The sequence below is a fragment of the Kwoniella botswanensis genome, chromosome 1 (assembly GCF_036426115.1).
Source record: "Kwoniella botswanensis chromosome 1, complete sequence".
In the NCBI taxonomy this organism is placed as follows: Eukaryota; Fungi; Basidiomycota; class Tremellomycetes; order Tremellales; family Cryptococcaceae; genus Kwoniella; species Kwoniella botswanensis.
In genome coordinates, this window is record NC_088599.1 from 1,228,046 (window position 1) to 1,255,774 (window position 27,729).

At 44.6% G+C, this 27,729-nt stretch overlaps 7 protein-coding genes across 7 annotated transcripts; 2 read left to right on the plus strand and 5 right to left on the minus strand.

Annotated features, from left to right (window-relative positions):
* Nucleotides 1-148: 148 nt before the first annotated feature.
* L199_000467 (uncharacterized protein) lies at nt 149-3,259 on the minus strand (the record flags this gene model as incomplete). Its single annotated transcript, XM_064886234.1, has 3 exons — nt 149-270; nt 352-3,075; nt 3,136-3,259. The coding sequence occupies 3 exons, from the start codon at nt 3,257-3,259 to the stop codon at nt 149-151; spliced, it is 2,970 nt and encodes a 989-aa protein (XP_064742306.1).
* Nucleotides 3,260-5,149: 1,890 nt separating this feature from the next.
* L199_000468 (uncharacterized protein) lies at nt 5,150-9,826 on the minus strand (the record flags this gene model as incomplete). Its single annotated transcript, XM_064886235.1, has 15 exons — nt 5,150-5,405; nt 5,484-5,599; nt 5,660-5,709; nt 5,766-5,841; nt 5,912-6,409; nt 6,474-6,982; nt 7,041-7,580; nt 7,633-7,645; nt 7,704-8,038; nt 8,093-8,134; nt 8,189-8,997; nt 9,052-9,182; nt 9,238-9,464; nt 9,547-9,649; nt 9,707-9,826. The coding sequence occupies 15 exons, from the start codon at nt 9,824-9,826 to the stop codon at nt 5,150-5,152; spliced, it is 3,825 nt and encodes a 1,274-aa protein (XP_064742307.1).
* A 485-nt stretch (nt 9,827-10,311) lies between these two features.
* Nucleotides 10,312-10,858, plus strand: L199_000469 (uncharacterized protein; the record flags this gene model as incomplete). The annotated part of the gene is made up of 3 exons (XM_064886236.1): nt 10,312-10,389; nt 10,461-10,542; nt 10,629-10,858. The coding sequence occupies 3 exons, from the start codon at nt 10,312-10,314 to the stop codon at nt 10,856-10,858; spliced, it is 390 nt and encodes a 129-aa protein (XP_064742308.1).
* A 335-nt stretch (nt 10,859-11,193) lies between these two features.
* Nucleotides 11,194-13,191, minus strand: L199_000470 (uncharacterized protein; the record flags this gene model as incomplete). Its single annotated transcript, XM_064886237.1, has 8 exons — nt 11,194-11,367; nt 11,441-11,504; nt 11,599-11,729; nt 11,799-12,350; nt 12,429-12,596; nt 12,685-12,788; nt 12,906-13,037; nt 13,146-13,191. The coding sequence occupies 8 exons, from the start codon at nt 13,189-13,191 to the stop codon at nt 11,194-11,196; spliced, it is 1,371 nt and encodes a 456-aa protein (XP_064742309.1).
* Nucleotides 13,192-13,773: 582 nt separating this feature from the next.
* L199_000471 (uncharacterized protein) lies at nt 13,774-19,272 on the minus strand (the record flags this gene model as incomplete). Its single annotated transcript, XM_064886238.1, has 8 exons — nt 13,774-14,516; nt 14,581-14,803; nt 14,856-15,019; nt 15,073-15,198; nt 15,253-15,557; nt 15,615-15,844; nt 15,905-17,759; nt 17,819-19,272. The coding sequence occupies 8 exons, from the start codon at nt 19,270-19,272 to the stop codon at nt 13,774-13,776; spliced, it is 5,100 nt and encodes a 1,699-aa protein (XP_064742310.1).
* Nucleotides 19,273-22,565: 3,293 nt separating this feature from the next.
* Nucleotides 22,566-24,472, plus strand: L199_000472 (uncharacterized protein; the record flags this gene model as incomplete). The annotated part of the gene is made up of 8 exons (XM_064886239.1): nt 22,566-22,605; nt 22,689-22,820; nt 22,930-23,087; nt 23,154-23,324; nt 23,426-23,878; nt 23,972-24,087; nt 24,160-24,223; nt 24,305-24,472. The coding sequence occupies 8 exons, from the start codon at nt 22,566-22,568 to the stop codon at nt 24,470-24,472; spliced, it is 1,302 nt and encodes a 433-aa protein (XP_064742311.1).
* A 208-nt stretch (nt 24,473-24,680) lies between these two features.
* Nucleotides 24,681-27,578, minus strand: L199_000473 (uncharacterized protein; the record flags this gene model as incomplete). The annotated part of the gene is made up of 5 exons (XM_064886240.1): nt 24,681-25,462; nt 25,609-25,688; nt 25,759-25,813; nt 25,889-26,644; nt 27,137-27,578. The coding sequence occupies 5 exons, from the start codon at nt 27,576-27,578 to the stop codon at nt 24,681-24,683; spliced, it is 2,115 nt and encodes a 704-aa protein (XP_064742312.1).
* Nucleotides 27,579-27,729: the final 151 nt, after the last annotated feature.

Genomic DNA, 27,729 nt, shown 5'->3' on the forward strand with positions numbered 1-27,729 from the left:
TCGTTTGGTGTACTCCACTATATACTACATGAAGCAATGCAATATGATGCATACATTGGATTGTCTTGCTCTTTCGTAACACCACCTTTAAATTGAACATTTACTATATTCTTCTACTGTACAACCTTCTCCGATAGAACAAGCCAAACTAAGCTTTGCTCATTCGTAAACCCGTCGACCAACTCCTTCCTATATCCGTCAACGAGACAACGCTAGCTTGTCTTTGCATATCCTCGATGGAATCCACTCTGATCGCATGGCCTTGAACAACTACGTATCATCAACAGAATCGACTATCAGCTCAAAGCCATACAGGACACTATTATCGTGTGGATAAGGACTTCGACTCACCTTCATCCGTATCGTACAATGATGGTTGAGTCAAATAACTCTCACCGGAATACCTATGAGTGTTGATACTATTCCTCTTCTCGTTACCGGGTACAGTCAGCCCACCCAGGGTTTCTTCAATCTCCGGAACAATGGGTTCTTCCTCTACTGGAGTACTGGGACTGACGAGCGTCAGAGCATCCAGGAAAGTGGCCAGTTCATTAGGATGTCTAGGCGTGATGAGATTCGTAGAATGTGTACTATCCATGGTCGATAAGGTCGTAGTCCTCTTATGTGATTTACCACCAGTGTGCCTCTCATCCATATTGATGTCTGATATATGTGTGGTGTTGAGGGGTAAGGAAGCATGTCTTGCTTTCATCTTGGACCTATAGGAAGGGTTGGGCGAAGGCGATCGTTGTATTTTAATGCTATTCGATTTCCTCGATAAGGTATCCAGAGTATTCTCAATTGCTTGTTCTCTCGGAGTCAGGGTTAATGAAGGGATGGGTGTACCGGATCGTATGGATTGTACGATACTTCCTCTTCTTTCTTCATCCAGGATATCTTCTAATCCCAGTTCCTCACCGTCCAGACTTACTCTCAGGTTCAAATCAGTCGTAGTCAACTTGGAAAGAGCTGGCATAGAGATTGATCCGGGGAATCTATCGATCTCATCTAGAGGGTGCACACAGCTACTTCGTCGTGATTTCATAGCTAACAGAGAAAAATTCGATGATCGCCTGCTTTCCGACAAATCCATTTTCTTCGAGGTCTTTCTCCTATCTTTTCTGACTTCGGAAGACTCAAGCGATGCAAAGCCGAGTGGAGAAGCGAGTCGATTGGCATGATCAACATCTTCAATATCGATCTCCTCATCATGTCCCACATTCTCATGCTCAGTGTCCCCTTCCTCATGTTCGGTCAATCTGGACAATCGCTTAGCCAACGAAGACGAAGATCGAATCATCCATGAGTTTCTTCGATGTTTAATCCTACTTGCTTTACGTCTAGGTGCAAGAGGGGAAGTTTTCAGCGGTTCCATCGTCGGCTCAGCCGAGTTGACAGAAGAGTCGGGATCTACAGTGCTATTTCTGGGGTTTGACGATTTCCGTCTAGCCAATAACCGATCAACTGTCTGACCTATCGAAGTCGAAGAGCTATCTTGAGTATTAGAGGAGGTCAAGACATTCTTCATCTTCTTCAACCAGGTCGTTCTTCGTTGTTTCAAACTTGGTCTCCGCTGTGGCGAGGGTATGCGTGGTAAATCCTTGCCTTTCCTCATTTCATTGGCATTCGATGTACTACTTTCCCTTCTGACATGTTCCCAATCGTTATCCGATTCGTCCTCTGAAATATTGTTCTCTTCATCAATCCTCTGTTCCGCAGCAATATCATCTAACCCGAAAGTAGCTGTTCTAGTAAGGGCATGACCCCTGGACAGGGACGAAGTGGAGCTCAAGCAAGTAGCGGGAGTCTCCAGTGAGGTAGTTGAGTCCGAAGTTGCATTCCCATCTTGTTCTGGAGGTACGAGTAACATCGAGTTCCGCTGGCCACCGTTATTCAATATCATCGACGAAGGTCTCCAAGGTGGTGGTAAACCTTGTTTCCGCAACGATGAGGATCTGGAAGGGATCTGGCTCGGCATCGTCAGATCACCCTCAGATCGAGCGAGGGACGATTGACTGTATTGTTTTTGCCTATGTCGTTGTGGGGTGGGGTCCGAAGGTGCAGTAAGGGAGAGAGCAGGCATAGATGGCGATGGGTGAATGGCGATGGTAGGATCTTGTTGAAGTGTCACTTCGGAGGAAGAAAATATACCCAAACTGAATCGTTTCGATTTACTCTTGATTGGATTAGCATGTTGTGAAGAATCGGGTGAGGCGAGATTCGATCGACTCAAGTTGAACAACTTTCCTAGCACAGTTGAGCTTCGAATTGGCTGAGTATCATGCTGTTGTTCACTCAACAAAGCAGGTGAAGACTGTCCGAACAAATTCTTTTTTGATCTACTCCATATGCCTCTAATGGGCGAAGTAGTTTTCTGCTCATTTCCTTTCCACAACGACAGAGGGTCTTCTTCGACAGTCTGACGACGCTGGAACCATTTCTTCTTCTCTCGACTCTGAGGACCACCTGCCCAACCTTCTCCCAATCCTACTACACCCGGAACAGATCTGATCGCTTCATCTACAGGTACCCTGAACTCCTCCGCATACATGTCTGGATCATCTTCACCAGTGAAAGCAGAAATATATGATCGATGGGTATGCGCCGTATCTGAGCTAGTACCGTGATCTGAACGAGTCATCAATGGAGCCTCCAGAAATCTAGCTTTCTTCACGTTCTTGCGTCTATCGTCGAACGCCGCCTCCTCTTGAGCTGGCGTGGGCTGACCAAGTGAGACCCGAGAAGAAGTTGGTGTTTGGGTTATTACTGAGAATTCGCTGATGGAAGGTGGAACAGGAGTAGCGTCGAATGAGACACGGCAACGATTCTCGTCGCCTGGAACAGGATGTGTGGACGAGATGGACGATCGAAGGGATAAGGAGCGTTTGCGATGTGAAGGCTGTATCCGAAGAGGCGTCCAGTCATGAGTGATCATACCGCTGTGAACACTTGATATGGACGGTCGATGATGGGAAGAATCTATAGATCGACGAGGGGAACGAGCGGGTCTGGGAGGTGTTACAGGTAAAGAAGTGTTGTAAGGTCTGGGAGTGGTAGGGGTCGATTCATTGTGATCTGTATTATAGCAATCTATCAATACTCATACATATCAAAACTTAACAGCGTCCTACTCACCTAGATCTATCTCTTGTTCAGTCAGAGGGATCATTTTCGTAGTTGGCGATATGACAGGACCAAGTGTGAGTCTTGACGAAGGGGAGGAAGGTCCAGCCTGTGCGTTTATAGTGTACGATTCCATGATGACCAAGTCGGATGATGAAGGCGGACCCGTGTAGAATACTTATAGCGAAGTGCAGATGGGTCTGAGAGCATGAGGTTTTTAGCTTGTCTCAACTGTTCGGAACAGATGAAATTTGGAAAGGCCGAAAGGATCATGTATGATGACCCGAGACGAGACATGTCGATCCCGGTGTATGATACATGAGACGTTTGAGGATGAGACAGATGATGATGACAGTATAAAACTGAATGAAACTCACCTATAAATATGCCGAGATCCTCCAAATCAGGTGATATGTATTCCTAGCAGCCGTCTCTAGCAAGGTCTATAATTGTCTGCTTTTCTGGGAGATGGAACGTTTCGAGACGAATGATCGGTCAAATTAGAGAAGGCTGGGATTGAACATTTTCAGATTTGTCGATTCATTTGACCTTGGTATTTTGGTTCTAAGTCTGTATTTTGATGTCTATGCTTCTATACTAAGATGTCTATGGTTCAGGTGATCTTGAGGTCACTAGTCTTGTTCGTTATCTTCCACTGAATCTGTCAGTGTAAGTCGATATGATTGAAGAAAGAAAGAAATGTGCTTTTTCTTTTATTCGATATTTCGATTCTGATTTTTTTGATCGATCTACCAGACCCAGAGCGATATATTGATGTTATCACGACATTACCGTAGTCAAAGCACGAAAACACGTCCAAGGTCTACTTCTTGGGTTGATCTAATTTATCTTGGTATGAGCTAGCCGAACATAGCTCCTATCCCGTTCTAGGTAGGATCATATCCAAATCCCCTCCTCATGATGACGAGGGACGAAAAAAGAAACGAGAGACCCTTCGGTCTACCGTGCCGTTGATAAATTGCTTTTAGTACGTAATACCTGTCTTGGGAAGGAAGAACAGACTAATGGGGAGTAGCCCTCACATGACGACGCTAAATGAATGATATGGATCGCAGCGTAAAGGATAACGAATAGTGGTAGTTTAATCTGTTCAAGCCTTTGTGAGTTAACAGATGGAACCCCTTTTCGAACAGAGAAGTTAAAAAAGAATGGTAGCTTGGTTCCTTGGTTCCTTGCTTTGACAAAGTATACAAAGGAATACGCGCGTCGGGTTTGGTTTGGAGAGATGCTTGATGATTTTTTGAATCCGAAAGCATCCGCGTGAGAAGGAGTTGTACTATTGTGTAACGTCCCGCTGATAGCCCTGAGGATAGGATAGGTAGGTAGGAAAGATGAGTAAGCAACCTTCGACCATACCATCCTACCGAATTTCCATTACTGTCACCAATCTCTCAACACAATGATGACGACGACGACGATGATGATGACGATGATAATGATAACGGTATCTCCAAAAAAACGCTCCTACTCCAGCTCATAACGAGATGATGATCTTACGATCTTTCAACTTTGTGTAAAGTCTTCGGCAGGAGGAACTCCATGTACAGAGACGACTCAGACACCGATTGGGTACTAGAGTAACGTTACATATGTCAGTTGTTTCGAGATAAGGGAACTCTTTTTCCTTTTTCTCCCCGAAGCTAAGGTAAAAAAAGAAAGGATCGATCATGATCATGAGAATTAGTGGATTCCGTAAAGTCCGGGTCCGTCTATGTATATGTTTACAGCAGTATAATCCACTCCAACTCATCTAATTACGGTCCAGCGCATCCCTCTCGCAATAGCATGCAAGGTATCGCGATGGACAAAAACTGTGAACACATATTACCTTCACGGCTCGATACCGAGTAGGATGAGTGTGAAATCCCCAAAACCGCTTATATATGTTGCAACCATATCATATCATACCATACCATGACATAACAGAGAAGTACATACGTCTTGATCTAGACCGCATACATACATACATACAAAAATACATACATACATCCTCAGCACTTAACACTCAGAACTTATCTTTCCTCCCATTACCATTCGAATTCTGGGGTACTAATACCGGTCTCATACCGTTAGCTCTACTCGTCAGAGTCAATTGTCCATTGGGCGTGAGAGATGTTTTGGAAGTCGCAAGTGATGAAGCTAATGTCGTTGCTCGCTTTAATGGAGTGGAGGAGGAAGATGTTTTAGCCGAAGAAGAAGAAGCGTTATTGTTGGAATTAGATTTCGGGTCGAAGGCGTAACGCTGGATCCTCGAGATCACACTACAGTATGGTGACATAATGTCGTCAGCTGTTGTCTAGGTAGAAGTGGCCTTGAGAGGAAGCGGTGAGTGAACTGACTTATTCCTTGATGCTGAGCTTGCTGAAACCGTAGCCAAAGGTGCGACTTGAGGATCAGCAGCGTGATATGCGGGTCGATGTTTGACACATATACCCATGATACGAGTGGCCCAGGTCTAAAATACGCATCACGTTAGCTGGGTTATTAACCTGAGCAGTACACAGGCAGTGCTCACCTTCATGTGAGCCGAAGTCATCCCCTCGCACTCTTTAAGCGAAACTTCGTCTATAAAATCCATATTCGTCAGTGGTCGACCTATCACTTTTTCAATGCCACCTCACTCGTGGGCATAGTAGCTGCTATATACTGTAGCATTTCATCATCCAGTTGCGGTGCATTCTTGTTCCTCGCCAATACCTACAGCGTACACGGGAGAAGCTGCATCAGCTGACATTGAACAACGGGATTCCAGACGAAGCTGACTTACGGATCCCCTCATCTTTTCCAATGCTTTCAAACAATTCTCAACCGGAGAGCCCGTGCTACTTCTATCAACATCGATGACCTGTACTCTACTCGTAGCACCTTTAGGCACAATCGTACTGCCAATCTCCTTTCTTGCCGTCTTGCGCCTTTTCACCGCTAGAGGTAAATCATCATCCGCTTCTACCTCTGTTGCATCTCCATCAGCGTCATCATCAATTTCGATTGGATCATCATCAGGTCGATAATCTTCGTCATCGGTATCTCCCCAAGGTGAATTATCAAATTCTTCGGTCTCAGCCAAGATCTGTTGATATGATCTTTTCCTAGAAATCGGGTTGGATAATTTACGTGCGAATGAGGCGATCTGAGCTTGATTCTTTGATCCAGACCCTTTAGATGCAGTCTTCTTGTTAGCTGGCTGTTTGCGTGGTGACGCTTGTCGGAAATCCATGTTGAGCTTTTTGGACCCATTCAGATACTTTCGAGCTTCTTTTCCCAGCTAAAAGCCAGCCCTGAGGTTAGTCGACATAATCATCGTTGATGAAGATAAATGGACAACTTACACGAAGATAGGCATTCGTCCAACCTGCTGCACTCGCCACGCAGAACTCCTCTAAAGTACCTTCGATGACCAGAGTCTGTATCAACCTCTCACCTTCCTGTCTAGTCCAATCTTTCCCTATGCCGAACAGAGGATTCTGATCCAGACCTTTTCCTGAACTACCTTTAAATCCTCTAAAGCATTCAGCGGCATTCACAATGGTTATTCGATCTTCCCTCTCGAAGGACTGAACCATCTTAATGACGTTTAATGCATCATCCGTCACATCCAGTGTCGTATACACGCTCCGATCTCTTCCCAAGCAAACGTCGCATCCTTGGTTACAGTTTCGAGGATCGAAATTTTCGTTAAAGAATGACAGTACTTGAGATCGTCGACAATCCGCTTTATTGTTACAGTATCGAAGGACTTCGTTCATCGAGGCTTTCTGTCTTTCTTTCTGAGGTCGAGTGAGATTCTGATCTTGATCGATCTGATTAAGTACCTTTTTACCATCTCCCCAAGTATAGTCTATCAAGATGACACCCCCATCAGCATAATCCTACCTCATCAAGACATCATAACTTACATAGTATACAAGTCGAAGGATTTCCATCTCTTCCAGCTCGTCCTGTCTCCTGATAATAACCTTCCAATGATCTAGGTAGAGAGTGATGTATGACGTAGCGAACATCGGGTTTATCTATACCCATTCCGAAAGCTATCGTAGCGACTATCACTTCGAATTTATGTTCTTGCCATCCTTCTTGGATTTTCCTTCTGTCTCCTTTACTCATACCAGCATGATAATGATGAGCTTCGATTTCATATCTATCCCGTAACTGCTTTGCCAGGTTTTCGCATCCGTCTCGAGAGTTACAGTAGATGATCCCGGAAGCACGTTGACCTTGAGTCCGAATAAACGCTACTATCTCGTCTATCACTTTCTTGGTCTTTGGTCGAACTTCGTAATGCAGATTCGGTCGATTGAATGATTGTCGGAGTACAGAACATCCCTGTATACCTAAAGAGCGGATAATGTCTTCTTCAACTTTATTCTGAGCTGTAGCTGTCAATGCCATGATTGGTACACCAGGGTAATCTTTTCGTAAATCACCCAGACGAAGATCTAACGGAAAAATCAGCAGTATTCACTTGTCATCTTGCATGATAAAACCTACAGTCAGCTCGAAACTAATAGAGATAACGTCTATTAGCATACTTCCACCACTGACGACCCAAAACAACTTACGTCATGTCCCCATTGACTGACACAATGCGCTTCATCGATCACGAATCTAGCCAATCTCCTCTTCTGTAGTAGACTTCTCAGTATCGACTTGATATGTCCTCCCATAGTTAACATCTCCGGTGTGACATACACCACTCGAGTGTAAGGTTCAGGTCTTGACAATTCTTCATGAGCCAAATTCTTATCCTTTTGAGTCATATCACCCGTATAAGCTATAGCTGGTATGTTGAGATTGCATAAATGTCGACTCTGGTCGTTAATCAGGGAGATAAGTGGTGAGACGACGAATGTTACTCCTCGAGTCTTCCCCTGTTGACAAACGGCGGGTAGTTGGTCTGAAGTAATGCTTCAGTTATTTCTCACAGCCATCATATTATCATTTCACCCACATGTCAAACTCTTCCCACCTCCAGTTGGCATCAATACGAATACTGGACATCCTATGTCAGAAAGTGTCCCATATTGTCAGGACCTGATCAACTCACCATCTTTACCTGCCATAGTCTCATTTATAGCTTCCTTTTGATGTTTCCTGAAGTTCGGCAATTTGAACATCTGTCTTAACTTATGTTCCACTTCCTTAGTCCATGGATATGTCTTTTCAACTTGTATAGTCCTTTGTTGCGGTGCTTGGACATTGGGTGGTCTGGGGGGAGAAGAAGGTGGACGAGGCCCACCAAGTACCGATCGAGCTTGGGAAGCTACGACCCTCGGGGGCAATTGTGATGTCACCTGTATGGGGGACGAAAATATCTCTTCTACAGCTAAATCCTCCATTTCAGCTATTGCAGCAGATTTCGACGGTGGTGGCTGAGGTGGTTGCTTCGGCTGAGAGCGAGGAGGCGGGGTGATGGCTCGAGGAGGAGGTGACGAAGGTGGTATTAACATTTCTTCTGGATCATCTTCTTCGGCGAATCCCTCTTCTGCCATAGCTATATCAAAATCATCATACTGAGGTGGCGGAGCAGGTGCTTTTCGGGGTCGAGAAGGTCCAGCTTGAGGTTGTTCAGTACGGTGCATGGAATCACTGGAAATTTTATGAAATAGAGGAATTGGATCCCCGTCATCACTTGATAACCCTTTTGACCGATTCTCCTTGAAGTCTCCTAAAACCGCTCTCGACCTATCTGAACCTATCGTATCGGGGGTGGGATAATCTCTTTGTGGGACGGATACACATGTTGAGCCTGAAGATCGAGGAGGTAGGGTCTGTTGAGCAGGAGCGGCAGATGGAGATGAGGTACGAGCGGTCATCTCAGCTTTGAGTGCATTAATCTTCGTGGTGAGGAATTCGCTAACATAGTCCCTTCAGTATTTCGAAACTAAAATCCGGTTGCTTAGGACTCACATGCTTTCATCAATGAATTCGTCTCCATCTGCATCACCTTGACCCATGAGAATAGCCATCTTCTTATCTTTTAGTACATCCTTATCCTCCAGTAATTTGACGATCTCGGCGGCTACCTTTTCGTTTGACCACTGTTATCATAACACAACCAATTAGCTTGCTCTAGATGTTAAGCCAAGCACTTACAGAAGCAAATTTAGATGCTCTAGCTCCACTTCCAACGGCAATCCCTCGAGGAGTATTATCCTTCCCTTTGCCTTTGCCTACCATCACCATCGGTGATCCGACCGTCGAAGAGGGAGTCATGAGGTGACTTGACTGTAGTTTCGCCATGTTTGATCGAGAGGGATCGACATTGGATGTAGAGGAAGAGGGAGTGCCGTTCAACATCGGACGGGACGCAAGCGAGATAGCTACAAGATCCATCAGTCTAAGGATAACATCGGAGTTGAGAAGTGAGATATAGGTGGCAATTAAAGTGAAATAATCACGCACTTTGACTCTGTTTCACCCCCGGCATATTGAGTATCTGCTGTTCCGTCGTGGGTGTAGATCGAGATGAAGAAGATGTAGGTGGTCGAGCAAGTTTAAATATACCCTATATGCCTCAAATGAGTACAGTCAAGGAGATGGCGTAAAAGATTAATTAGCTCACAGGGGTCCTAACGCCATCACTTTTCGAACTTCCCGCTACTGCATTTGAGCTTGTCGGCGAAGCTCTTTTCCCCTGGGTCCGAGCCATGATCTCCTGAAGGTTATTGCGGGGGGTGGACATGGTGATCAGATGTCACTTTCACTGTCAAATCATGGTCATCGCTGATTATAGGATGTTAGGTTGACAGAGAAAGAAGAAAGAAATCACAAAATCAAATCAAAATGGATTGATCCGACGCGTCAAAACATCAGGGCACATACTCATACAATCAACATTATATTACTCCCGACCTCATTTCTATATACGCCACCCCCTTTAGGCCTCATCCAACATATGTGCGTGGACCAAACAATGTATCAATGTAATCACCGTTCAAAAGTTGAAAGCTGAGGTTCGAGGTCGTCTTCAATACTACAACTACTGATGCTGATACGTCTTCATAAATCATTGAAACCCATCACATCCACATCAACCCAACTGGAACCTGCCCCCGCTTTCACTACTCACTACTCGCAGACACGCCCTAAGCATCACAGCATCAATTTTTCCTTCAACGCTGTGAACCGAAAGATCATCAACAAGCGATAATTCGACATCTTCCGACCATGCCATACCGACCCAATCATATATTCAAAGGCGTAGTGACGAAAGCAGGTGTGATGAGGAAGACAGTGACGGTGACGGTAAGTACATCTCATACCATAGCATACCTCTTTGGTACGCTTTCCACTAACTTGACCAATCCCAATCACAGGTCGAACGTATATTCGAACATCCAAAGATATTAAAAGAAATCAAGAGGCATAAAAAGTACCTTGTTCACGATGAGGGAGAGGGTGAGTCTTTATGGTCATATAACTCTGTCAATTCATCGGTCTCTATATATACGTGTATTGACATTGTCATGTATTCTTCTATATAGTTGCTAAAGTAGACGACAAAGTAACTATCATTCACGGTCTACGCACATCCAAAACGAAATCATTCAGGTTACAATCGATAGACGGACGAGATACGAGGAAATACCCTGACGATCCCATACCTCAGATAATATCTGAACCGCATATAAGGTTGAGGAAGCAGAAGAAAATGGGTGTGTTGGAAGCTTTGAATGCAGTGAGGAGTGAAGAAGCAAAGGCAGTCAGTCCATAGATGAATTCGAGCGTATGGATATTTTGGGTTTGGATCAGCTCGAACTAGCTGTTATCGGTCAAGACAGTCAAGAGTACTTTCTCTTTTCGCAATCACTGGCGTGAGTCTGGCTGACTGGTTAATCCAGCTACTGACCGCTCTTCTTCTGCTTATTGGAGACCAATCTCTTCTTTGAACGATCTCAAAATGACTGAAGTCTATCATTACGTATTCAAAATCACTTATTATCATATATCTAACAAAAGTGAACACATTGTCATGAAACATAACTGAAAACCCATGTAAGACAATTCAAAACCTTTTCGGCTATCCCTATCAAGGTCCTAATTCTCACTTCAATCAAAAACAATCTCACTCCTCTTCTCACCCCTAAACCTGCCTACAAAGATCCTTTCCGTCCCCGATGTCTTCCCTCTAATCATAGTAGTAAACCTCGACCCGAATACCCATGTCCCGAGCCATCCGAAAGTCGTCATTCCTGCACCTTCATTGGGACCTAGTGGAAGGTCCTGTCCAATCCCATCGAGTCAAAAATCAGTTCACAGATCGTCAGATATTGATGTTTTCCAGAGGGATACTTACAAGATGTGAGATTGGACCTGCACTATATTTACTTAATGGCTTCTTTTTGATTTCGTTGATTATACTAAAAAGCACATCAAACAAGAAATTTCCGAAGAAGAAAACTTTAGCTTTGGAAATATTCGATTAACAGTCAAATGAACCTAAGCTACGCTTACTTGGTTGCTGCCTTTTGTGCATTCACAATCGCCGTTCTAGCGATTTTGAAACCGGGACTTGAACATACATCTCCCACAGCGTAATATATTCCTTTACTAAAAATAGATTCTCCTGAGTTGTTTGTTGCTACCTACAGGATAAGATACCATTGGTTACTTAGATTTCCTTTGGAAAGAGTATAAGAAGCAAGAAAACTTACTTTGAGATACTCGTTAACTCTAATTAGATCGCCATCCAAAGCACCCTCATCCACATCTCTGACAAGTCTCGAATTGGGTTTCATCCCGCATCCAGGATATACATAATCTGCTTCGAGAGTTTGACCGCTCGTCAATTTGAGTGAGACGAGGGAAGGTTGTAAGCCGAATTGACCGTTCCATGCTTTTGGTGGATTCCCTTCAATTTCGCTTTCACTGGGAATCATTTGACCTTCCTCAGGATTTCCATGGGCATTTTCGATTTGTCCGTATTCATTATCTTCCTCGTCTTTTACTTCTTTTGGAAGATACGAAGAAGCACAAGGAGGTATGATCACTCGATCATTCAATATAACTTTTATACCCAATTTATCACATATCTTGTTCAACTCTATTGATAATCTAGGATCAGTAGGTGGAGAAGAGTAACTTCCAACCTCCTTACCACCCTTTTGGACCTTCGCTTGGATCTCATTTGGAGGTGTAGGTGAAAGTAATCCGTAATCTTTATGAACCACGGTAACTGATTTATCAGGATGATGAGCGGCTATTTCCTACATACATCCAAGCAATCACATCAGTACTTGATTCTGGCTTCCATTCTCCTAAATCATAATTATTATTCTACTTACGCCTGAAATTTCAACTCCTACCGCACCACCCCCTACAACCACCACTTTCTTAGCTTTCTCTACATCCCTCTGAGAAGCTTTGAGCGATTCGATGAATTCAGTTTCGGTCTGATTCCATCCTGGCATCGTGGGGAGAGGTTGCGATGCTCCCGTAGCAATGACACATCGCTAGTTGATGATACCCCAATATCAGCATGTCAGGTTACGATCAAAAGCAGAGTTCCAAGTCCTGCATGTGCAAGGTTCAGAAACTCACAAAGAAAGGTACTTCATTGGACCCCTCGAACGGTCTTTCCAACACCACCGAACACTCTTTGAGTGATATCACCTTATTAGGAGCTATAACCTGATGGGGTGTCCCTCTCTTGAATACTCGGTCAGTCGTAAGGGGTATAGTAAGTTAATCTTCCCATCCTATGTGTTCAACATATCTTTCATCAACACACTTGTTCAAAATACCGTGTGGCCGCTACTTGCCTGGAGTCACAACCGCTCTTAGAACGGTAATAGGCCACCAAGCGAAACTTCTCGCATCGATTAACAAGATCCGATAGTTGGGTGGTAAGTTGGATGAAAGATGATTGGCAGCTTCGTGTCCTGCTATTGAAGCTATACGAATATCGAGTGTACAGCACAAGAAGATTACAGACAATCATTGAGTTTCTGAAACTCAAGTACAAAGCCCTCGATCTCAGCGCGAAGAAGTGAGAAACGTACCACCTATAATCACTATGTTCTTGAACTCCTGTTGATCTACTGTCATGGTATTACCCTACTGTAATGCGAACGATTTTGTAAAATGCTATCAACGACATCGATCATACCTCGTCCCATGTTTATATGTATATTCACCAAGAAAGGCAAGTATGAAATGCGAACGCCTTCGCTCTTCCCTCGGCACGACCATGGGAATTGCATGTTCATGGCCATAGAGAGGAAGATTTTACTCGGATGGTACGAGGAACAAGACTGGCGCCGACGGTAACCGATAAACATGAGACTTATCTGATAAAGCGATTCATTCACCTTTCGGCCGACTGTCTCAATGACAGACTTCGTATCTCCGCCATCGCCGATGCGAGTATATCTGAAGTGAGCAGGAAAGAGAAATGCATGTATGCAATATAGTAAGAACAAAGGGTAATCGAACTGATGCGTGTATATGAATCTCTAAGCGTATTCAATGATGGAAATATAAAGATGATTAAGAGATATTTGAAGTATGGTAGTTACGTGTATGTGTACAAAGATAATCGACTGATCATACAACTGGCTACTGAATCAATATTATGCCTTAAACAAACCTCATTGTCCATTTCCCATTACCCTCAATCTTCTCATCCTATCACTGTATGCAACAGTCACTCTTACTTTCTCTCGATCTTACATGTCCCCCTCCCGTTCTGGAAGAATTTTCCAAAATATTATTCATCTGTCCTACTAATGCCAAATTCTCAGCAGTCAACTCGACCGGTGCCCCTGCGCCATTGGCATGGTTATAAGGGAATGGCATAGCACCAGGTATGGATTCACCAAGTTCGAAATGTACACCACTTCTCCTCCTAGCTTCGTTTAAATCATTATCATATTCCGTCATATTACTATACATCGAAGATCGATGATGGTCTTGTAGGTTGAAACTCGTGGACCTCGATGATGGCAGTTGCTGTTGATGGGAATCCAGACTTGGTCTACTGATGAATCCATTCCCGTACATACCAGCTTTACGTCTGGTCTCACCACCGATCGCATTCAAATCGAGCTGTGATGGACTTGACGTCCCTGCGGAATGTAATCCACCTCGGGACTTCGATCTTATAATCCCATTCAAAAGTTTAGCTGGTAAAGCCGTCAATGGGGTTCCTCCTTCGCGATTCTCGAAACTGAAACTGGGCTGAGGCGATGCGATCCTGGGTGGTGATAGGGATTGGAGGATTTCCTGTTGACGAGTGAACAAGGCGAGTTGTTCGTGTATGTCACATCGGGGTGAAGCCTTTGATGCGCAGGAGGTGTGAGCAATCAAGCCACAATCTTGGCATAGAACACCACTTTTCTTGACGTCGATCAGACAGACTCGACATGGGATGGCTAGTGGTTTTGAGGCGTGTCAGAAGTCAAAAAAGACGCAGTGTGGTTCGATCGGCTGACTCACCTTTACCGAAAGAAGTCTTGACGAGCACATGACTTTTATCCGACCCACTGCCATCTCTAGCATGAGAACTTGCCATACTATGTCTGTGTGGTCTACCATCCGGAGCACCATCCAGAGAAGGACTGAGATTACCATTGTCGAACAGCCTCTGACTGTCTACGCGTCGAAGATCCATACTGACTCGTCGTAGAAATGGAACACTATCTTGAGGCCGAAGTGCCTGCTATCGAGCCTTGTCAGCTTGGTCTACGAAGAGGATATTTTGGAAAGCTTACTAGTTCTGGAATCAGTCCCTTGACCCAAGGGTGTTCAAATAGCATTACAGCGGGAGGCCGAGCATTGGGATCTTTGATAAAGCACAATTTAAGGAAGTCCACCAAAGCATCTGATATACCTTCAGGCAGTGGTGGCATTTCATCCTCTACAATTCGGAAAAGGACTGTAACACATTGGTCAGCTGAAAGAAACTCGCTATATCGACAACTGACTTACCCGTCATACTATTGGTGATCTCGGAGTAAGGGGGTTTACCAGTTAACAACTCAATGACTGTGCATCCAAGGGACCATATATCCGAGGCAAAGGAGGCACCAGCGAGTGATATGACTTCAGGGGCCACTATAATCCCACTCATCAGTATAACAAGACGATACAAAATTTGGTTTTACTCACTCCAGTTCGGTGTACCTGCAACTTCCGATACTCTCTTCTTTCCTCCCTCTTTCCCAGCAGTCTTCGCATCCTGCTTAATGTTCTCTACAGCTTTCATATTGAGCGAAACACCGAAATCTGACAGTTTGACATTGCCGTTCTTCGTTGAGAGGATATTGGCAGCTTTCAAATCGCAATGTACAACACCTTGAGAGTGAAGGTAATCCAATCCTTCCAAGGTCTTCGCTACATACGATGAGACTAATCGTTCGTTGAAATTACCGAAAGACTTTAGTGTTTGACCAAGAGATCCGTTCTCGACAAATCTGCATGTCGCCCAAGTGTGTCAGTTGGGATTGGATGTCTCCACAGAAATCACTTACTCAAGCACGATGTTCAGGTACTCCTCATCCCTTGACATCCCCTCGTACTTTACGATACTAGGGTGCGATAGTCGTTTGAGCAATTCCACTTCTTTCATCACGTCTGTGACTTCATCTTCCCTCATTCCATGAAGTCTGATCCGCTTTATAGCCACCATCTGACCAGTACTAAGATTCAGTGAACGATAGACAGAACCGAATTGACCTCGACCGATACAGTTACCAAGTTGCTACACCGAGACATACTTTTAGCTTGACCTCCGACTGTTCATCATCATCTGGTCACTTACATATTTGACAACTGGACATCCAGGCTCTCTAGATTCCAACACCTGAAGAGATTGGCTGGCTCTCACCGCACTCTGACCCGAATGCTCCCTGTAAAGCGACGGTGATCTCTCCATTCCCGAAACAGGTAGGTTGACCATACTGTTGATACGAATCTGCAAAGGTCTGGATGATTCCTCAGTGGAGACTGCTATATCTCTTCCATGTTGATGGAGCTTGCTTCGGGGATATCCATCCGACTGTCTACGTTCCGCTTTGTCCGTTGGACGGGACTGCTCTGAGCTTACAGCAGGCTGATACGTATTGAGAGAGGTGGTTCGGCTCATGTAAGAAGGGTTGGGTACCGATGGCGAAGTGGGGAAAGCAGTACCGGTAGGACTGGTAAGGTTGGACGCGGGAGAGGCAGATCGTTTGGGCACATAGACTTTGCCGTTTGAGCTAAGCCTTCGTAAGGCAGAAGGACGTGATCCATCATTAGGCATAGCTACCGAAGTACCATTCGAGCTGACTTCCTCCTCTTCTAGCACCCTGTTCACATTCGGTCGACTAATCTCGATACTCATCCCTCTTCGAGCTAAAGGTCTTCTTCCTGGACTAGTTTCTATTCTCGTAGGGAGATTAGCGGCAGTCTTGTTCCCCTCTAACGCAGCTAGTGAATCGGAGAGAGCTGTGTTTCTAGCTTCTTCACTTGCTCGACCTAGGCTTTCCGGACTATCTTTCACTGCTCTCCTTAGATCTTCAGGTAGGTCCTCGCTGCTTAATAGCGTACCTATGATCTTGTGCCTAGCCTCTTGTAACTTCTTCTCACTAGCTCTACGTTCTCGTAGTTGATGCATCATTGCTTCATCTTCGATATCTTCAGTCAAGTCGATAGCATTCGCATGATCACCTCCTAGGACGGTAGCGACGGAATATGCAGCGCTTGAACGACTGTAATTTGAAGAAGTAACTCTTGAACCAGCACTGATCAAACTTGGGGTTCTCTCTCTGGAATGGGAGATCAGCGGAAGCGGACTTTGAGGTGCATTTTCGCTGCGAGGTGAAGAAGGTTCGTTGTCGGCGAAAGAAACGGATACGCGAGAGCATGTTGTATTTCTGGGTCGAAGGGATGGTCGGATCTGAAGATTGCCCGTTCGGGTGACAGGAGTGATACTTCGAGAAGAGGGGGAAGAGGTGGGTGATTTCGGTCTGATAGGTGATACGTTTGGCTGCGTTGACGCTCGTGATAGCGGTGTGCGTTTGATAGCTGGTGGTTCGGATGATGTAGGTGGCAGAGCAAAGGTCGAAGTGGTTGGTGTCTTGAATGATGAAGGATCATCCAACTCTACAGCAGCCTTTGCGTCCGTCGCAATCTGCAATTTGGTGTGTAGCTCATTCTGACTTTCATTCGAGCCTTGTCGATCCATGTTGATCCCGTTGGGAAAAGGTTTTGGCGAAACAATATTCTTGTCAATTGACAACCGCTTGGATGGGGAGGACAACTCAACTGAAGTTCGTCGAGGACTAGTAGACGGACTGCGAGGCGGTGAAGTGGAAGTTGCAGCAGCTCGCGAAGGAGGTCGACTATTGCTTCTTGATCCGGGTCTGGAGTTGTTGGGTGATTTGGCGCGAGAAATTCCTGCCGCAGGAGGTCCAGCGAGTCTTGCTAGAGCGATCACAGTCTGTGCAACTCGACCTATACTCGATTCGGAACCCTCTTGCAGATCCGCCAAGCCGAAGATATCAGTATCTGGCAATCCTACAGTCTGGCAAGCTGTGATGAACCGTGTGAGATTGGTAGCTCGGAGTATTCCATCTTCTGTGACGTTCAAGCGTGGTATATGGGAGGGTTGAGCAGGGAAGAGGTGATTGAGCAGACTTTGTAGGGTTTTCAATATCAGTGATTTCACAGAATCAATGGAGAGATCAGGACTCACAAGCAGAGCAAAATACCATCCTTCATCGCTTCTACCCAAGCTTTCCTTTCCCTCTCTTTAGCTCTATCCCCCACATACACCAGTCTGACCTTGGCTTCCGTAGATCCGATCGCTGGACTCTCCGAGATCGTAGTGGAAGATGGGGTACTGGCCAAGGTATTTGCTGCTCTGACCCAATCCGCTCCCCAGGCCTTTTCCATCCTAGCCAAAGCTGTCAACGTATCATCTGCTATTCGCCTCATCTCTATATTCTTATCATTCTGCACGAAAGCTGACCCTTTGACGATAGGTGTGAGGGATTTGACGATAAAGGTAGTCGACAGGCGCAATAAGTAATGTTCGTGTGATAAGATGGAAGTTGGCGAGGAGTCATGTCGGGCGTGTGTAGGCACAGGAGGCGGAGGCATTGAGTTGGAAGAAGTTGTTGGACTCGTAGAGGTAGTGTGAGTTTGCCTGATTGGGTCGGATTTGGATTGTTGCATAGAAGGTGCGCTGATAGGCGTAGGGGGTAGCGGGACAGTATGAGTGGGTCTTTTAGGTTCTACCGGTGATTTCGACTGGGGAAGAGCCTTAATAGTGGTGTTGTCGGGATTCGGTCGAATGACTGATTGACGAGAAGGGGTTTGAAGCGGGGAGATCTGCTGCCAAGTCCCACTACTATCTGCTGGTGAAGGTCTGTGAATTTGGGGTGTGGACACCGGTCCAACGTCGTTTGTGCGATCCCTCGCAGTAGCTTTGATAGTCTTATGGTCATCCGTAGGTTGTCGCCTTATCGGAACAGCTACTGATGTAGATTTATGACGTGTAGTCGATTGGAAAAGGTTGGATAACGTGTGCTTATGATCTTTCCTAGCTCTTTCCTCTCCGCCTTTCCTAGCCGTCTTGTCATCATCTTCATCCTGTACTAAAGTCGCAAGAGCTGATGTTGACATTGAACCTCTTGACAATGATGGTGGTTGCCATTTCCCATCGTCTCCTTTCTGCATAGCTGGTAGAGCTGTAGGATTGAACCTGATCTGCCGCTGTGTCCTCTCGGTGGGTGTCACAGGTCTAACCCTCCCCAGCTCCTTCTCCAAACGTTGGCGACCTAATGTGACTTCTGAACACAGCGTCCTCTGACCTGTTTTAGCCGCCCCATCTCTACCGACTCCAGTCCTCACACCTGTTCTTCCTTGAGTAGTTATTGCTTGTGGTTTCGAAGAGGTCCTTGCTCTCGCCGTATCATTGATGAAGGATCTCAACCTTGATCGGGAAGCAGGTAATTCAGGTGGTTCAGGTGACATAGTTTTCGTTCGAGAAAAGAAACCTTTGATCCCTCTTCCACCAGTCTGTATCGGGGGAGGCGGTGCCCCTCTGGAGGAAGAGGCATGCGGTTGCTGTTGCGGCATGATGCTGGTGGTAGGGAACGGATGGAGGAGATGAGGTGGTAATTGTTTTTGAGCGGTAGCAATCATTGATAAACTCGTAAACGTTAAATGAGATGATCAGGGGGAAGATCGTTTAACGATTACTGATACCAATGCGAAGGGAAGAAAAGATGCAGTGCTGTAGGAGAATAGGGTACAATTGACATTGACCCACCAATCGTTAATCAGCAAGACTTGCCCTACACCACAATACACTCTGATCTCTTTGAACCACGACTCTGTTCACGATTGATATGATGCGGCATCGATAGAGATCTGTTCACTCACCGATCAACAATGCAAAATTTGATACAGTACAGTCAAACGGATAAAAGGCGTCCTGAACTTCGGTTGCGACGTTTGATGGTAGACGAAACGGTTATGAATATAAGGGACAATAATAATGTGATATCGATCTATCATTCATAATGTAGAGGTCAGTTTTCGAGACTTTCGCCACCCAGACTATATTCATCATTCCCTTCCTCAGCCCGAGAAAAGGTATCAGGACGTTGAGACATATCCCTTTCTGGTTGTCAAGACTCGATCTGCCGTAGGGCAAGAGCAAAGCCTTTTCTAGCTTCAGCCACCGAAAGGACGGCAGCTGATGCTTGGTTCTTCCCGTCAAGACCAGATATGAGTTGGATACCAGGTAGGGAATGGGATTGATAGGAGAATAGTGAGGAAGTGGAATGACTGGAACGCAGGAAGAGGTGGGGTCGTGAATGGCCTAGTGCAGCAATTCTTACGTCGATCAACTCCGACCAGCATGTTATCCACGCATTTTTTCCACTTTGTCTCCCCATCCTTTGGACTAGTCTAGTCTCCCATCAAAACGACACCGACGGCCCAATAGAGTTGAGACACTCACTATGAAGACCGACTGACTATATACAACGTGGATATTGGCTACAAATTTCGCTTTCTATCTTCTTATCTTATGATACAGAGTGGTGAGGTCGACTAGCGAGTGAAGTATGCAAGTGACGTTTATAGGAATAGGTCGTTGCGTTGTCAAGCACAAGAGTCAAAGCCGATCAATGCGAAACTGGTTGATGATCGATGCTGATGCTGGAACAATTGACACAGGTACCATCAACAACTCTTCAGACCTTTCATCATTTACTCAGAACTCACCTTCTCACGCTAATCACAGATATTTTAGCCTACAGTATCCCCTCCTCTCGAATAACCTAAACTACCACTTCTATCGGATTGGATTCGGAGGATTCGGAGCGAGGTTGACGAAGAATTGACTATTATAACATGATTGGTAAATTTCACGATCAGTCAACTTTCAACCCTCGAATGAACTTTCAACGTCATCATCGAACGCATCAATCTTCCGTTTCTTGAAAAGTGATATGTATACACACACTGCCTTTCTTATTCGGGTCTTATCACTCCGACCAAATCCGTAACCGTATATCCGTGATGAACGCTTGATTGAGGGGTATGAACTCGTATGTGTATACAAGGTCAGGCGCGTACTCACAGCTCTTTTATCCTTGGTGGTTATTCTCCTTGAAACGTTCTACACATGCACGAATGGTTCCTTTCCTTCAATTTGATCTAGGACTGCGCGCACGTCCTACTATGACGATAATGGCTTGTCTGTGGAAGAGTATCAGCATAGAAGTGAGTTTAGGAATTGTTGAACAAACAAACGCACTGACCTGTTATTCCTTGCCCTGCTTGCTGTCCTGTCCTGTTGGCTTTGTACCTCGTTCTTGGTGCTCGGACTGTTGTGCTACGGGATAGGTACCGATCGATTTCGAGTTCCTATTTACCGTATCCTTCTATCTGTTCTTCGTTCTTAGCCATTCCCAATGAAAATGTACATACTTGAAGATCTCAGATCAGCTTCAAAAATAGCATTTGATAGGGTGGACAGCTGGACCGCTTTGTTTGCATGTTCGTATGTTTGGTCTGTACTACATTATCAAGAAAGTCAATCCGTTGTCGATCAGTCATTTCATTGAAAGAATATGAATGAATTGATTGGGTTGGATTGATCCAGTTCAGCCCGATTTCATATGACGTTTTGGATTTTCTCATGTTTAGTTGTTTTTATGTCGAGTTCTCATTCAAATCTGCTCAGTTATTGCAAGAGCTATCTTTACAGCTTACATTTGCCACAAGTCTATAGGACCTTCCCGTCTCCCTTCCCTCCCATCCATTGATGTACAACCTTCGTCTCCATCTCACATGATGTCCATTTTACGATATCCGAATGTTGATTTCTGAATGGATGATAGCGGATCATGTGCATGAGAGAGACGTATCACACATTGCCGAGTCAATCACATTGATGAATCTGGTGCATAGTTATGTGCGCGAGGTCGCTGCGATGGCGTTGTGGAGATATGGCTATTGCCAGGATGGTAATACAGTATATCAAACGATGCCGAGGTGATCAGGTCGAAACGAAAGCACTCAAAGATAAACCTTGACGATGGAGGTCGAAGGTTAGGTTAACCTTTGGGACCTTATTTGAGGCTAAAAATCCCAGTTGTTTGTTTATCTTATGTGGCAATATTGTAGTTAGTTACTACATTACGACTCTGGTCGTCTTTACAAAGGATTAGGTAATGACCATCACCTGTAAGCATATGAACTGGATATCTACCTTGGTCAGTTTATCTTGGATGTGCTTATAGCTATTACAGTAATCTGAGTATTCGGGTGCTATTCCATTGGGAATAACGGACTGGACTGGACATTATTTCCGTTAAACTACGGTACTCTGAAGCACTAGCTTGATATCCATTATTGTCGCCTTTAAACCTTCTTCCATGCCTCAACTTGGTACGGCACTTTACCATCCTGCCTTCGTTTTTTATAAGACAAAAGACAATGATCAATAATCACATGACGTGATCAACCCTCTTGCTCGATTTACACTATCAGAAATCCAACTCCAACGGAAAACTGTTAGTCCTCGTTATATCTTCACTGACACCATCGAGGCAAAAACACTTGAAAAATTGGAACATTCGTCCCCCTTTGGTAAGCGGGGGACCGTATTACTGATGAAAAACCCATGATTATCTAAGTGATATATGCCTTACCGATCCAGTATTCCGATGGAAGATATATCCCGATTGATAAGCCTTGCGAAAAACAACCCTCTTGATGTCGATCGATGTGGAACATGACCGACGGTCTCGAGTGAACGTATTGTCCGTGGCTTGAGTAGATAACCAGAACCGTTCTTTACATTCCCAAAAATATACATACATACAGATACAGATATTTATACTCACCGTACTCCCAATACTTTTTGACCATCTTACATCCAATACATATCAGACGATCCGCAATCAGCTAAGAGAAAAGCAATGGTCAATCAAGATTTCAAGAACATAGTGATCATTGGTGGTACGTACGTCATTTGCAGCGAATGGCAACCCTTATTGCCACATGTTTACATGCCTTCATTACTGATCTTTGGACAAATCCAGCTTCGGGTGCAGGACATGCACTGGTTAATGAGCTCATCAGCACTCTTCCAGGGGGTTATCGAATACTATTGGTTGACGCGTTGGAATACTCATTCTTCCCTGTTGCGGCGCTCAGAGCAGCTGTTGTTCCAGGTAAATATCGTCGAGGCACAGTCCATCCTCCTACTGCATCGTCACTGTACGATATGTTTGATATATCGTACAATACATGTCAATGACGGTTGAATTTGTATACATGTAGGATGGGAAGAGAAGGTAGTCTTACCTCTTAAAACATCTACTGTCTTCCCTTTTGGATCGATTCATAAGGTGATAGCTCCCAATAAAGTTATCGAGTTAAAGAAGGATTCGATCATACTGGAAAAACCTTTTGAAGGATCTACCGAAATTTCATTCTATGTGAGTACCTCGGCGTATACAATGAAGATGGAGTGATTTACCAATTTCAATGTTGTCCTTTTGTAGAAAGCTATCATAGCTACTGGATCGATCCAACCTTCACCGATGCGACCTTCTGGAGACTGGCGTGATATCAACGATTATCTTAAAGCGCTTCGAAAGAGTCAAGAGGAAATCAAGCGGGCTGAAAGTGTCGTAATCGTCGGAGGAGGTACAGTTGGAGTTGAATTTGCAGGAGTGAGTGAATTTCGACCCCTAATAACATCCTGTATCACCAATACTAAGTTGTCACTGTTGTCCACAGCTAATCTCTTGTCCGTTCATGTTCATGCTCACAGGAAGTAAGGGCTTTATACCCCTCCAAATCAATCACTCTCATCCACAATCGATCGACTCTCCTCACTCCTCTTACAGAGAGTCAACCAGATGGTAATAAAGAAATACCAAATTCATATATATCTCCACCTACTCATTTGAAATTGGCCAAATCATTAACTCAACTTGTGAAAAAACAAAATATAAACTTGATATTGGACGATAAAGTTATTATCCCATCCGAAGAATCCAATTCTACCATTTCCAATTCGAATTCAGATTCTGAAGAATGGAATGGATCATTTGGTTCACAAGATTCTCTTAGAGATATCAGAACGGAGAATGGTCAAGTTGTCAAAGGAGATTATATCTTTTTGAGCATTGGTAATAAACCGAATTCCCATTTAGTCCAAATTGCCGATAAGGATGCAGTCGAGAGCAAAACCGGTTTGGTCAAAGTTGATAAATATTTGAAAGTAAGTGAAATTGTCTATCATCAACAATGCTCTGGTTGTTTGGATGATTGATGATTGACGATACCATGTTCGTCCTTGTGCTTGTTCGTATAGGTTCAATCTGATATCCTTGGTCATGAGGACTATTACGCGATCGGAGATGTATCAAACGTACCAGGGTTGAAAACTTTATATCTAGCTTTCCTCCAAGCTAAATCAGCCGCTGTCAAGTGAGTACTGTACTATATTGTCTTGTATCGTCAAGAGAGGAGATCAGTTAACTCTATATCTACCGTACATAGTCTCGTAAACGAAATCAATCGTAAACCTTTGGTAGCTTACAACCCAGGTACTTTCGGTGGCTTAGTAAGTGACCATGTACACTTGACTCCCCCCTCTCCTTTTTTTCGGAGTAGCGGTAGTGCTAATCGTTCCTACCACGACCAGTTCGTCCCGTTCGGTCCTGAGTTAGGAGCAGCCTCCATCACCATCCCGTACCTCGGTACATGGACGGTAGGTAGTGGTATGGTGAGTAAGGTCAAGGGTAAGAAATTGCTTTTGGACAAGTGGGTGGGGTCTTGGAAGGGAGAAGAGAAGGTTGAAATACCTATCTAACATTCTAAGGCGAGGTTTGATTAGTACAGTAGATTTTGCAAATCTGTGATCTAGAATGTGTTAACGAACAATTCAGTGTGCATATCAGATGTGATAGTGATAATAATTTCACGTTACTCGATATAACTATCGTTCTCGATTTGGCTATGACTAAGCATCTTCTCTCATCCTCGATTATTCCTATATTCCTAATTATATCCATCTTGAACTATACCTGTATATCCTCATCAAACTTCAACAACTTTTTCGTCCTCTCATCGACCCTCCCATCATATTTCCAAGCATGAAACTTATGATTCAAATCGTTTCTTGCATTTATCCCCAAACCGCTTCCTGAAAACCCACCTCCATGGGATCTATCAAATACGTAGAAAACCTCTTTTACCCTCGAATGAAGTAAGGCCATACAACACATCACACAGGGTTCGTGCGTTATGAACAGACTTAGCGAAGTCAACAAGTAATCCGATCCATTCCTCGTTGGTGTAATTTCAGTAAATGGAGGGATTGTTCTGAGGTATGCGATAGACTTGATACAATTCAGGGCGGAATGTCGTAATGGATGATTATCAGATACTCTCGTATCGTTACTTGAAGCTCTGAGACCTTCTGTAGGAGGTATAAAGCCTTCTTCTTTCTTTGGCCAGAAATGTGATGGTTGAGCTGTACAATAAGCCGCAATAGGTATTTCACCCTTCGACTTGGCTTCCAGTGCTAGGGAGAGGACTCGCTTGATACCTGACGTTACCCATGCTTTGCGTCCGATAGGCCAGTCGGAGGAATCGTCAGGTATGATAGGTGTAGGTTGGAATGAGACGGGCCATATGTGTGATTTCGCCTTCATCTGTTCCAGTGTTCTGGCGCTGGAGGAAGGGACAGTGTGCACTGCGGGGGCGAGATGGGAGAGAGTGGGGGAGTAAGAGGCCATGATGGATTGTAAGGTTGATTGTTCATATTCTGTGACCATGGCAAGGACAATTCGGCAGATTTCTATCATGTATACCAAGGGTGTGTCAGTGATTGAATCGACGACGCTATTAGAAAGCAATGCATAGTGAGAGAGCGGAAGAAAAGCAAGGGAGATGACATGTGTCATCCGTGACTGATCGGATAAATGTTGACACACTGAAACTCACCTTCATCGTTTTCTTTCCTCCTACATACTCGCTTCAGATGCCGCAGCCGTTCGTCCGTAGCTGTTAGCTCTTTCGAAAACCTACCATAACATACGATCAAGTTGATGTCAATGGATGTTATCATGCGGGGACGTCTAGCTGCGAACTCACTCGAGAGCGGTGCGGGTCAACCTTGGATCCGTGAATTCCAGCGTCCATATTTCCACTATTGGCAGAGTGATCCAAGTCTCATGAGCCCCATTACCCACCACTTAGGTTGTCGGTGGGACCGTAAACTTACTCGTTCCATCCTGATCTACTTCATCCTCTCTCTCCGCAGGTCCCTTTATCCTGATAAACTCTGCAAACTCATCTTCCCTCCCTGCTCCAGTGGGACATGGAGCAGTACCCGTCCAATATTCTTCATGCCAATCTAATTCATCCGTCAATTCCATATACCTCCCATCAGTCGATTTCGCTTCGGTCTTAGTAGAATGTAGAGGTGGTGGTAAGCTCGTGATTATACCTGAGGAAGCCTCTGGGTATACCGATGATGATGAAGGTGTGGATGTTCTAGATGATGCTGTAGAGGCAGAAGTATTGGTACTTGGACCTGCAATGGCATTATTTGAAAATGGTATAGGTTGAGGAGATTGAATGTTCGTTGATGATAACAAGGAAGTCGTAGATTTCTTTTTACGTTTGATCAATTGACCATTTACATCCCTAGTTTGAGAAGCTTCCAATCTCTTTTCCCTTTCTTTCTTTTGAGCAATCCCATCTTCATTCACTAAATCTTCTTCATCCAGATCAATCTTTGAGAAAAATCCCTCCATACCTTCTTCTTCTTCGGAAGAAACCATTTCGTCTTGACTATTTATTGGGTTGATGGCCTGATCCGATTTGACGAACCACAATTTCGATTCATCCGCCGAATAACATATACATAACTCTTCTCCCTTTTCTATGTTTTTGGTGGTGATGAACTTTATCGTTGAATTTGAGAATTGACGTATGAAATTTACGTTGGGCGAGGAAGAATGATTGAACAGTGACGCTAATGTACAGGACGAAAAATGGATAAAGAGAGAGTAAGCGTTGTGTTACATTGTTTATGTCACATATGGCAGATCAGACGTTGAGTGATTGAATGATGGGACGATGAATATGGTGATGATAGGACGGAGTGGAATGAAATGGGGTATGGTAGTGCGTATATTTAGTGATTCCGCCTCAAATAGCAAAGAGTCTAGAACTGCCAACTTGCATAGTCTCCCCCACTTTGATGGTGACGGTCGTCAACGTGACATGTACAGATCATCAATCTCCCCCACTCTGCACTGCTAATGACTGAGTCAAAATCATAATCAAGACTCAGATCTAGTGATCGTCCGGATACGCTGTCCATCTCACACAACTCGTCCTATATGCACCGTACACAAACACACCCTTCGGACAAGCACACTACCTTCCAACCATTGTCTGCACCATTTCTCGGACTACACGAAGGCTCTGAGGGATATTCCGACTCGATCAAAGACGCACTCACCCAATCCTAGACCTATACCCATCCCACCATCTCTCCAACAAAACCCATAACTCCCCAAAATACTATCATTCATCTTTCCTTCCTCCCATTCCCTCTGGGTAATAACCAGTACGGGAGATTCCTCAATCAATGTTCCAGCAGGGATGATAGTCGGAGCGAAGACCCCTCGTCCGCGGGAGGGGTGGGAGATGAGATGGAGATTTAGGGGGTTGATAGGGTGTGGTTCGGGTATCTGACTCTCGCTCTGATCTTGAGATGACACCTCGATAGATTGATTCTTCGAGCTTAGATTTGATGTGTCATTGTATTGGAACGGTTCGCGCTGTTGTATGTTATCATCTAGGGAATTACCCTTCACGTCATCATCGTTTGACCTAGTCTCGCTCTTTGATAGACCTCTTTCGCCAGACTCGGTAGGTATATCGACTCGGTCGGTGTTCATGTATCCTGTGTATCTTGTATGACTCGAATGTGAACAGTTGTTGTTGTGTATGAGATTGATGATGTAAGCAGGACAAAACGCAGATCTCTTATACCAAAGTGTAGAGATGAAGATAGGAAAGATAGGAAAAGGAAGGAGAGATCCCAGTCAG